Source organism: Lytechinus variegatus, chromosome 13, assembly GCF_018143015.1.
Source record: "Lytechinus variegatus isolate NC3 chromosome 13, Lvar_3.0, whole genome shotgun sequence".
NCBI classification, from domain to species: Eukaryota; Metazoa; Echinodermata; class Echinoidea; order Temnopleuroida; family Toxopneustidae; genus Lytechinus; species Lytechinus variegatus.
The window spans coordinates 4,488,813-4,501,196 of NC_054752.1; the positions used below are offsets into that span (position 1 = coordinate 4,488,813).

The 12,384-nt window shown below is 35.9% G+C and overlaps 1 protein-coding gene across 1 annotated transcript; it reads left to right on the forward strand.

The window, feature by feature from the left end:
- Nucleotides 1-1,732: 1,732 nt before the first annotated feature.
- Nucleotides 1,733-11,828, forward strand: LOC121426511. The gene is made up of 4 exons (XM_041622844.1): nucleotides 1,733-3,681; nucleotides 4,788-5,118; nucleotides 5,558-5,727; nucleotides 11,484-11,828. Exons 2-4 carry the CDS (start codon nucleotides 4,790-4,792, stop codon nucleotides 11,744-11,746), a joined length of 762 nt encoding a protein of 253 aa, XP_041478778.1. The 5' UTR covers nucleotides 1,733-3,681; nucleotides 4,788-4,789; the 3' UTR covers nucleotides 11,747-11,828.
- The last annotated feature ends 556 nt before the right edge of the window (nucleotides 11,829-12,384 follow it).

Here is a 12,384-nt window from a genome sequence, read left to right on the forward strand (position 1 = left end):
TCAACGTTTGTTAATGGACCTCCCCATTTTTTTTTCTGTAACAGCCTATGCACATACATGTACCTGGTACTCTACTGCTTGTTGTGCTTGGGCCACATTCTGCTAAAGATTTTCCTGCGAGAGTATGTTTTGCTCTTCCACCCATTTCTGCTCACTCTTACCCAACATTTTTGCAATGTTATATGGGTCGCTTTTTGAGTTTACTATACCAGACTTGTTCAAGGTCATATAATCTCAAATACCCTTGGCAGTGAAGTTTCTATTAGAAGCAGCAGCAGAAAGCTTTGCTTGTTTGTCAAACTTTGACAGATTCCGCTCACACTGCAAATTGTTTGAAGGTACACGTAGATCGGTGAGATTTTCTGGTGTGAGTTTCTAGAGTTAAGTTGCTCTAGATTCTGCAAAACCTGTTTCTGCCGTTTGCTTAAATCATGCATACTCACCTCTCCGAATAGTCAAATCTTTGGCAGCTTGCTGACAGATTTGCTGCAAATAATTGCCTACAAGGTCTCAGGATTTTCCACTTGAAAAGAGTATGGTACCTTGTATAAAGACAGCGTGTCTGTCTTGTTATTCAGCAGATCATCATTAAGATGTGGGAGGATGGTCACTAGATCATTCTGTGAGCTGACTTCCACTATGTTAAGGATTGCAGGGTTATGCAGGCCAATATCTTCAATGCTATCATGACTAAGTCACACTCAAGGTACAGATGGCAGGCTTGAACAAGTAGGTTGTTGGATTTGATGTTCTGCGATGTCGCCTCATACTCCGGGATGTGATATAAAATGACTGCAGCAGTGTATCCCATCTGAGCAAATTGGTGTTCATTGAAGAGGCTGTGCTTCTTTGTTTTCCCTGCAGATGCAACCTCACTCTCGAAGGTCTCCCACATGGATGACTTGTGTCCGTCCTAACTATACTTGTTTTGTCAGTGCCTGTAATGCTGCTACATGTACAATTGACCACACTCTTCTTGAGGAAGGATTTCAGGGTCGGCATGTATGGCATAGTATGCAATTAAATTTTCACAAAGCCATAACTTGACTTCATGCTGAACAAGGGTAGAGATAATATTGCCTGCATCAAATATTTCACATGTGTGACTCACATACAACACATGTGTAGAGGGATGTGCTGACTGTTAAGAGATGCTCCTATTTGATGTTTGTAGTAATGAGGAGATCAAGTGGTAATAGTGATACATTACATGCGGTGAAAAAGGGAGCTGTGCTGGAACTATTGTGCATAGGCCTACTTTAATACAAAGTGGATAACATTTGGGATAATGGGCATGGGACAAGAAAAAAAAGGGAAAGCTTAAACTGTTGATTGTGATGCACACGTCATCTGTAAGAATTAATATTGTAAGAACTCGCATTTTAGAGAAAATAAGCGGAAATTTGAAAAAAATACTGATATAACATGAAATTTAACACTAATGTATTAAAATGAATACCATAAATGAGTTCAGTGACCCCCAAAACATAGGTTTAGACACCAAAACTGGGCTAAAAGATGAAAAAATGACGAAGTTATGGCCAAAAACATGTTTTTTTAGGCAATCCGGCGGCCATCTTGGATTTTCGGGTTTTTTGGCCGGGGCACCCTGGATTTTGCAATTTTTTTCATTTTTTTTCTGATTATGGTGTCAGTGTGCACTAATTCATCAAACTAAGGTGTGATGAGCATGATCTGAAAATGTCACCCTCTATAGCCCACCTCTAATTAAAGCTAATGATAAATCAAATGAAAGTATTTGGATTACGGGACATTTAAATTAATCATATGTTAGTTAAAGGTCATTTAAGGTCACAAAAGGTCAGATTGGCTTACTTATGTAAATAAGACATGATGTGGAACATACCATGTTTAAATACAAGTTAGGTGTTATAAGTATTTTTTGCAGAGATTAAGTTTGAGAGTGTGCATATCAAGAATCCGATGGATGCTACAGTTCCTTGGCATCTTGAGGAATTTTATTTTTCTGACATCATAAACCACACCAACTTTCAGTTTAAATGTTACTTTATATTTAGCAGAATAAACATATATATGTGTTTGAAATCACATCAGTTAAAATGCAAAATAAAATCCACATAGGATCCTAATATGAATCACTGCACATTTAAAATGTGTCCAGGGCTATTAAAGGTCATAAAAGGTTAAATTGGGTCAAAGTAATGCAACAATGTGGAATATAAATCATGTTTGGAATACAAACAAGTCAGGCATTTTCTATTCTAGGCTGAAAGTTACGTTGAGTATGTGCAGATAAGAATATGACAAAGGCTACTTTGGCAACCTTTGGTAACTTTATTTTCTGACACTAAACCACACCATTTTCATATAGGTCAACCTCTTAATTATGACTTATCTTGTGTACAATATAAACATCATGTTTGGTATCAAAAGCTTATGGAAAAAAGAATGTACATTTAAAGGTTATAAAAAAAACAGTGTTCTCATTTTGGGTTCTGCATACTGATGGAAAAGTAATTGACATTAAAGGTATGGCATTGCTGTTTGTAGAAAAAAGCTAGCTTTGCACTGATAATTCCCTATCAGGTTGTGATACCACACTGTGCCAATTTGGCAATTAAGGGAAAGTTCTTAAATTAGACATCCCATACTACAACTTCCAGCAAAAAAATCTCAGTCATACCCAACTTGACGGTCATGCAATAATTTTCATCATATCTACCTGACTATTTTGCTGTGATTAAGTTAAATGGGAAAGTATCCTTAATAAACTGAAGTGGACATCATGTTTGCACAAGTTTTCTTTGTTATGGTATCATAAAATCACTGAAGGTTGTACTTTGCTACTGAGTCGCTTATTCGTATGTATGGAAAATCCATTGCTTAATTTCAGTAATGAAATTTGTTTTTTAATGGATGAAAAAAAGGCTCATAAGAAATATGGAAACAAAATTTAACAAAGAAACAAAATACTTAATATACAAAACAGGAAAAAAAAAGACATGAAAGAATATGAATTCTTGCTCATATTTTTAATAGGGTTAATTATATGATTAATAAAAGAAAATATTTTCTCTTGTTTTATCTACATTAAATCTAGATACTACCGTAGTAATGCAGCTAGAGAGCGGATCTACTGGCGATGCCCTAGAGCAAATTGTGGGGAGACGATTATCACAAATCGGTTCCTTCTAGATGAACAGAATCCAGTGATTCGCATACTTCGTAATGTTTTAGAGAATCACAGCCATCCCCCAGAAGATGACCATATACGCCGCAGACAATTCGTAGATGAAGTTGCTGATACAATCCGCCAAGATCCAACGCTTACAATCAGAAGAGCTTATGACACAGTTTTTGAACATGGCCATATCAATCCGAGAGAGGTTCCTGCGTTTGCTGAAATTAGGAGTCAGTTACAGAGAGTTAGGGCATCCTTATGTCCGCCTGTTCCAAGAAGGATTGATGACCTGCAAATAGATGGAGTGTGGGCGCAGAGTTGGAACGGGGAGAGGAGGAAGCTTTTCCATGATAATGAGGACGGGGTAGTCTTGTTTGCTACTGATGAAGAGCTCATCGCCCTACAGGAATGTCCTGTCCTTTTTTTTGACGGGACATTCAGGACAACGCCCAGGCCATATGCTCAGATAGTCTCGGTCCATGGCCAATACAGAAATACTGACTGGATCATCCCATTAGGTAAATCAGTCATATTGTGCATCTTAGCATTTCAGATATTAACTGTTAAAGGTCAAGTCCACCCCAGAAATATGTTTTTTTGAATAAATAGATCGAGAGAAATCAAACTATAGCATAACACTGAAATATCATCAAAATCGGATGTAAAATAAAAAAATTATGACATTTTAAAGTAACAGTGATATGCACAACTGAGTGACATGCAAATGAGAAGTCAGTGATGTACCTCACTCACAATTCTTTGTTTTTTTATTGTTTGAATTATGCACTTTTTTCAGATTTGACAATAAAGGCCAAGTTGACTGAAGCATATAGTATTATGCAATATATGCTAATTCCACATGTTCAGGGAGGAATAAATCTTTTTATCAGTTGACAATGAGGAGAAATAAGAATATTTCATATTTAATAGAAATAGTGAGTGGATGATGTCATCATACCAAACAGGATGTACATATAACTGTTTTGTGAAATTAAGCAAAACTTCAAAATTTCATAACTTTCTTATTTTACATCCGATTTCAATTAAATTTTTAGTGTTATACATGTTGAATTTTCTCTTTTTATTCAAATCAACATTTTGTTGAGGTGGACTTGTCCTTTAAGATCATATGAGTGAGATTAAATTATATTAGGCATTTCCTGGCTGTGGGGAGGGGGCAGTATTGCTGTACACACTCATGGCCAAATTATTTCCAAACACCCCCAGAAAAGTTTTTTCTCTGTGTGAGTAACAAGTCGGGCTTTATTTACAGATTTGGCCCCCGAACAAGTTGTCGCAAAAATATAACCCTGGGGGATCAACATAACCTATAAACACGTTAAGCTATAGTCTTAAAAAAGCTTTGAAAAACACATAAATACGTGTTTTGGGGTCAAACGTTTCTACTGGTAATGTGGTAATGAAACCTAATAAACTTAATTCGTAATCACACCCTTCAGGCTTAGATAGACAAGTACCCCTCCCCAAAACCACACACACAAAAAACATACACAGAGAAAAGGCATGCTATATACTTCGATCATAATAAACATGTATTGAAATGAAATGTATCGAAAAGATAGTATTTTTGTGCTATATAATTTTTTTCACATTGTTGTCTTAGGTATGGCACTGCTCGGAGGAAAGACCCAAAGACACTACGAGGTGCTGCTCGAGGCCCTTAAAGATGGTGTCCTTGCCATCACCGGAAGGAGACTTGAGCCCAGACAATGTATCACAGATTTCGAAGCTGCCTTAATGATTGCGATTCGGGCAGCATTTCCGCAGACAAGATCTTATGGATGCTACTTTCATTTTTGTAGTAGTCTATACCGAAAGATACAAGATCTAGGATTGCAAGTAGCATATAGACGCAATGAAGATTTGAAGGACTGCGTTAGGAGAATTATGGCTATAGGATACCTACCACTGGCCCATGTTCGAGGATCCTTTGAGTGAGTACATCTACATGTAATTTATTTATTTCTTGTTCAGAATGAAGTTCTAGAATGAAGAAATATTAATAAATTTCATATATGTAGATTTTTTTAATGGAAACAAGTAAACAACAGACAATATTTCCAAAAACTTAAGATTTTTTATATTATGAAATAGGAGTGAATTATTTAAGAATGTGCATATTTCACGTTTAGTCCAATTGTGAAGCTAAAAAAAATGTCATTTGAATTCAAAAATATCTAACTGTTTACAGGAACGTTCATTCTTTTCCTCTCAGTGAAAACGTTCTTTTTTGTTAATTTAGTCATTAGATTATTATATTTTCTTTAATATAGACATGTTTTCAGGATAAAGGGAATGGTGACATCATATACTTGCATGTTTTGAAGACCTGTTTGGAATTTACTAAGTTCTGTGCATTATTTCTTTAAATAGCAACCTGCGCAATGACCCGGCCACGGTTCGGCTGGTGGCGGATTTCCCTCATTTCAATGAATTCCTGGACTATTTCCAGATTACATATCTCAACGGGAATCTTTTTCCACCGTGTCTGTGGAACGTTCACCAAAGACCAATGGCACAACGGACCAACAACGCCGTAGAAAGTAAGTTCATTTTTTTATTAAAGAACAATTTTATATAATACTCGATGGCATTGCAAACAATTGCATAAATCTGATAAATCAAAATTAAATTTTATTCAATGCACCTTTTTTTTTTTTTAATTTGGCAGTCTTTGGTACTGATTAAAGGAGAATGAAACCTTTGGAACAAGATAGCTTGTACATGTATGAAAACAAAAATAATCAAAGAAACTGATCAACGGAAGTTTTAGAAAAATCTGACAAATAATGAGAAAATTATGAGCATTTGAATATTGCTATCACCAATGCTATGGAGATCCCCAAATTAAAAATGCGACAGAGATGTGTGATGTCACTTGTGAACAACTCTCCCCATTACTTTAGTGTATATTTCACTTATATTGCCTCTTTTATCACGTACATCTATCAGTAAATCATGTGTTCTTTCTATAGAAGGGCATGCCATACTGATTTTTAATGAATACATCATGGATAAAGAGTCTGTATCACTATAAGAAAAAGCAAAAAGAGACATTTTGTGGGTATTTTATAATCCATCAAAGGGAAAGTTGTTCACATGTGACATCACACATCCCTGTCGCATTGTCAATAGGAGGATCTCAATTAGCATTTGTGATTGCAATATTCAAATACTCATATTAAACCTTTTCATTATTTCTATGGTTTTTCTCAAATTTTCTTTGTTCTTATTCTTTGATTTTAAAACCTTCTTGTTCCTAAGGTTTCATTTACCTTTAAAAAACTAGAGTGCTAGTTAGAGAGAAAAAAATATTGATATATTACCTAGAAGTAGTGTAGTGTGGCCGGGTGTTCTAACATGTCTTCCTCGCAGTCATAAGCAAGCCAACTCAAAAAATAAGGATGTTGACCAAATGCAGTGTAGTAGTGTTCTAATTTATTGGTCTGCAATGCAGACCTCACTAGGCTTTGCCTTCACAAATAATACATTCAAATATATTAAAAAATAATGTCACATGATAAATTCAACCAATAGAGAAACAGAGAATGGAAGAACCCAGAAAAGTGGAAGAACCAAGGGTGAAAGGTGAACCAATGAGGATGAGATAGGATGATATGAATGAAGAAGAATGTTCTGAATGTAAATGAGAAAATAACAATAGAAACATGTGAAGCTGTATGGAGTTGGAATGGCAATGGAATGATGTGATGAGAGACTAAGGAATGAGAGAAACAGGTGTGTGACAATGGTATAGAAATAGTAGTGAAGTATGGAAAGCAAAGTGATAAATACTCATTTATATCAAATAAGGCAAAATTCAACTCTTACAGTAGTGTCACTGTGAATGGCTTCTGTGATGAAATCCAGAAACATCAAACCAGTTGATGTTGCTAATTATATCTGGATTTCATTGAAAATTACCATAGGATTGCAGTGGTACATGTACATTATTTAAAAAAAAGAAAATCCTCCTCCAATATTCAATATTTTCTCCAAAACTATTGTGTTTGCCATGTTTGCTGCCGTTTACTAAAAAATCCTTCAGCCCATCACAAGCTGAACTGAGCTGCTTTACAAGGGAGTGTGTTAAACTGGAACTTTATAGGGGGGGGGGGAGAGCAAATCAACAAAGACTATGGATGGTCTGTGTGTCAGTAATAGGTAGAGTCTTATAAAACTTTTGAGATAAATGTTAATGATGCATGAAATAAATTTGCCCATAAAATTTCTGATGAGTAATTGCAGAGGATAATTGTTAATTGTACTTGGTTATAATTTGTTGTATTAATGTAGAGTGAATCGGTGTGTTAATCAAATTTATCACAACAAGATTACAACATTCATAATATTGCATTATACACCTGGCCAGATGTAGTAGTATAGTTCAGGACTTGAGGTGGGGATATTAAGGCTACTGCTTTTTATGCCCTCATATGAACATTCATCATCTAATGTGCTTCATGAATTATGTCATGTTGCAGGGGTCAAACAAAGATTACCATTAAATATTTTGCTATGTGATCTACTGTACATACAGTGTTTTTTTCTTCCATACTCTTATTTCTTTCTGAATTTGTCATTTGCATTTTTGAATAGAAATTGTAAAATGAAGCATTATCAACTGGGGTTGAAAGGGATGCAGGTGTCATGGACAGAAGGCTGGGGCAATAAGGGACAAGGCATATCCAGGATTTTAGAAGGGGAGGCAAAATAAAAAGGATAAAGCTTCACCAACGAGTAGGGAACTCCCGGGGGGGGGGGGGGCACTCGAACAAAAAAGTGGTAGGGGTGTGCCGCAGCCCAGAAGGAAAAAAACAGGAAGACCAGTAATTGTTTTTACTGGGCCAGTTGATTTTTAACTGGTCCAGTAAAAATCAACTGGAGACCAGTTCCAACAACTGCTTTCCAGTTGAAGCAATTAGTAAAGGTCAGTTAAATTGTTTTTTCATCAAACTGATCCTCCTGGTCCAATAAATGGTTTCCAGAAGATTTTTACTGGTTTCCAGTATATGTTTACTGGTTTCCAGTATATATTTACTGGACCAGTTGATTTCTAACTGGACCAGTAAAAATCAACTGGACTCCAGTTCAATCAAAGTAGTAATACCAGTTAAATTGTTTTCATCAAACTGGTGTTGTACTGGTCCAATAAACAATGACTTTATGTCAAGTCAGATCATATGACGAATTATGTAAAATGAATCTTGCGATTATTACCGCTATCATTTATCATTGTTATCATTCTTTTTATGATTATCCTAATTATTATGATTATTATGATCATTGTTGTTATCATTCGTATAACTGTTATCATTGTTATTGATATTGTAATTAAAATTTATCAATATTATAATCATCAATTATTAACATTATCATTAAAATAATTATTTCCTTTTTTAGATGATTAAGATCAAAGCAAGATATATTCCTCTGATATAGTTAACTGGTCTAAAGTAATTCAATGTTTGAAATTAAACTGGTCAAGACCAGTAATACCAGTAATTCTGATGCTTATCACGTGGTTTACCTCATTTGCATATTTCCTGTTTTTTAAAGAAAAATCAGGATTTAATGGAATATCCTTGCAATAGCACTCATTGTTCTTTAAAAACCTTCCAAATAAGTATGTGAACTAATTCACAATGAAAATGTTTAATTTCATACATCACATTCAAAATAACAGCAGAAAGATTAATTTACTAACCATCTTTTCCATCACATTTCACTGTCCATGATATAAAACATACCAAATGCATGTAATAAACTGATCCAGTAAGACCAGTATGAGGACCAGTTCGACCAGTTAGACCAGTATGAAGTCCAGTGAGACCAGTAACAACCATGAGAATCAAGACCAGCATACTTCAAGACCAGTTTAATTTTTAACTGGACTAGTAAAATTTAAACTGGAACAGTATGACCAGTTAGACCAGTAAACTGATGTTCCAATTTCCAGAGTTACCAGTTAAAATTATACTGGTCTAACTGGTCCAGTAGAACTGGTTTTTCCTTATGGGGGGCGAGACAAAAACGGGGGCCTTGGAGCGGGCTTATTGTAAAAAGGAGGGTCCTCAGAACGGGCTTCGGAACTACAAATGTTTGTGAAAACGGGGGTCCTTGGAACGGATCTCCAGCGTGTGAGTGCGTATGCATCCCTATGGAACGAGTATGCGTGTATGATGCAGCTAGCCGGGTGCGCTCGCGCAGACAATGGTTAGACAGTGCTCTGCGGCCGCTTTTCACCAAAATTGCAGCTCAGTGTAACAGATCAATGCGATCGGAACGGCGTAACGAAAAATATGCGATGCTTTGTGGATGCGGATTTCTTTCTTCTTTTTTCTTGATATTATAAAGAGGAAAATGCCTTGGAGCGACTTTCTTTGTTCTTTTTCTCACTAAGACAAAAATGCTATGCCTTGGAATGGAAATTTGAGTGTAAAAATGGGGGTCGATCCCCTCCACGGCACATACCCACTATGCATTATATACTGAGTGCCCCCCCCCCCCCCCCCCCCCGGAAGGGAATTTAACCTCACTGAAAATACAAAAAACCCCTCCTTTAAAAGGGAGAATGATTTGCTGCTTTTGCTATCTTTTGCATTTCAGCTAGTACTTGCATTTTGCTGCAATATATCGGATTCGGTACTAAAAGTTTGAAAACAATGACTGGGCCCAATCATTGTTTTCAGACTTTTAGGTATACCTGTAGTAAGACTTCCAAGTCAGCATTCAGCAATGACTTCTGCATTAGATCCCCCTTTCTCTCTTTATTTCTCATGTACTTGGTCTGTATCTTTTAACACTAATTGCTTTCTGGTTATCTTTCCAACATCACTCTCTTTTCTCTTGGGCTTCACAATATCTGTAGTTTCCTCTCTCTATTTTCTAAGACTTACTTTGACAAGGAATTGATTCATGAAAATTGTTTTTATTGTTAAGTACCAAATTCTTCGTAATCAATGTAATTTATGAACTAAGTAGCACATATATATATATACAGTGTGTATCCAAAAAAGTTTACTCTTTGAAAAAGCCATGGGAGTTCAAAAATATACAACAGGTGGGTATTTTTCAAATATTATCTTAGGCAGGGTGACCACAAAATGAAATACGGGCCAATTGACAAAGATGAAGGATACACAGTGTTGTGAAAAAAATATAAAGAATTGGAAGGGAGGGTGAAAAGACAAAAGAAAAGAAATGAATTAAGAAAAAAAATGAAGGGGAAAAAATAAAAGAAAGTTAGAATAAAAGAGGGATGAAAGAAAGAATGAGAGAGGAAAAAAGGTTTCCATCATTCTTTGAAATGAATATAGAAAGAAAGAAAGAAAGAAAAAAAAAAAAAAAGAAAGAAAGAAAGGAAGGGAAGATGAATAAAGTTGTGAAAGATAAAATAAAGGAGAGAAGGAGAAAAAAGAAAGAAAAAGTGAGGAGTAAAGAAAGAATGAAGGAAATGATTCTAAGAAAGAAAGAAAGAAACAGAAAGAATAAGAACAGGAAGGAATGGTGAAGAAAGGAAGGAAGGGAACAAAAGAATCTAAAGAAAGAATAAGGGAAAATAATTAAAAGAAAAAATAAATAAAGGATGAAAGAATTAAAGGAAAAAAGAGAGGGAGGAAAGATGAAGGGAGGAGAGACTGAAAACAGAAAATAATGGAAGGAGAGAAAGAACAAAAATTTAAAAAAAAGAGAGGAATTTAGGGAGAAGGAAGCAAAGAAAAGATTAAGGAAAGAAAGAATGAAAGATAATTTTATTAAAAAGAAATTTAATAAAGAAGTCAGAGAAAGAGGAAATAAAGAAAAATGAACACAGATAAAGAGAAAGGTTCAGGAAAGATAGATAGGAAATAAAGATAGATGGAACAAAAAAGGGCAAGCATGAAGGATAGAAGGATGAAAAAAAGGATAGAAAGAAAGAAAGAGGAGAAAAAATTCAAGCTTCAAAAAAAAAACTGTGATTTTGGCGGCCATTTTGGATTTTGGCCAGGCACACTTTTTTCTCGGACCCCGAGAAAAAATATTGTCACTTCATGTTGAGATACATTACAAGGAATTAAAAAAACTGTTGACATTTTGAAATTACCAAAAAAGTATTTGTGACCCATGTATAGCCCACTTCTATTTACATTGGATCTTGATGAAATTGTCACTGTTTCTGTGTTAATTGCTAAATGATTCAAAAGAATTTTTTTTAATTGGATGGACCCCCTTATAATCGCGATTTCTTTTTGATAAATGTAAACTTATGATCGAGCAGTGGTTTATTAAATATTTAATATTTTTTTTTCCCAATTAGGTTTCCATAGGCGATGGAATGCACAGATAGGAAGAGCTCATCCATCCCTCTGGGCAGTAATTCGTCGCATGAAGAAGGAAGGAAAGCGGACTGAGTCATCCTTGGCCAAGGCCCTTCGTGGGGATCGCCCTCCCAGGATCAAAAGAAAATGGAGGAGGTTGGAGAGACGTATCGACATACTTAATGCAAGTCTCCGAGATGGCGGCCATACTTTGGCAGAGTACTGGGCAGCTGTTGTTTATGTAACACATGAGTTTCATTAAGCATGGATAGTTTTTGTCTCGCCCACCAGAGGTGAAGGCGAGACTTATAGGGATCCAAATGTCGTCGATCCGTCACAAACCTCTAATGACACATAACTCCACAACCATAAGTCGCTTTTCAACCATGCAAGCTTGGATGGTGGATGGACTGGGGGGACCTGCATGTTATGCTGCAGTCTGAGGTCACATGGTAAGGTCAAAGGTCATTTTCAGGTCAACGTACGTTAAAGTTTACATGCAAGACTCTTAACTCCGCAACCGTATATTTTGCTTTTCAACCAAACTTGGATGTATGGTAGATGGACTTGGGGGACTTGCATGATATGCTGCAGTCTGAGGTCATATGGTAAGGTCAAAGGTCATTTTCAGGTCAACGTTAAAGTTTACATTCAAGACACCTAACTCCGCAACCGTATGTCGTTTTTCAACCAAACTTGGATGGTAGATGGACTTGCATGTTATGCTGCAGTCTGAGGTCACATGGTAAGGTCAAAGGTCATTTTCAGGTCAACATTAAAGTTTACGTGCAAGGCTCTTATGACAAGTGTTATTCCATCCCAGTCATTTCACAATGAAGTTTCGATAAAATCCTCGTGCGTGCCCTCACAAATCATGATATTTCTGGTTATTTTCATAAG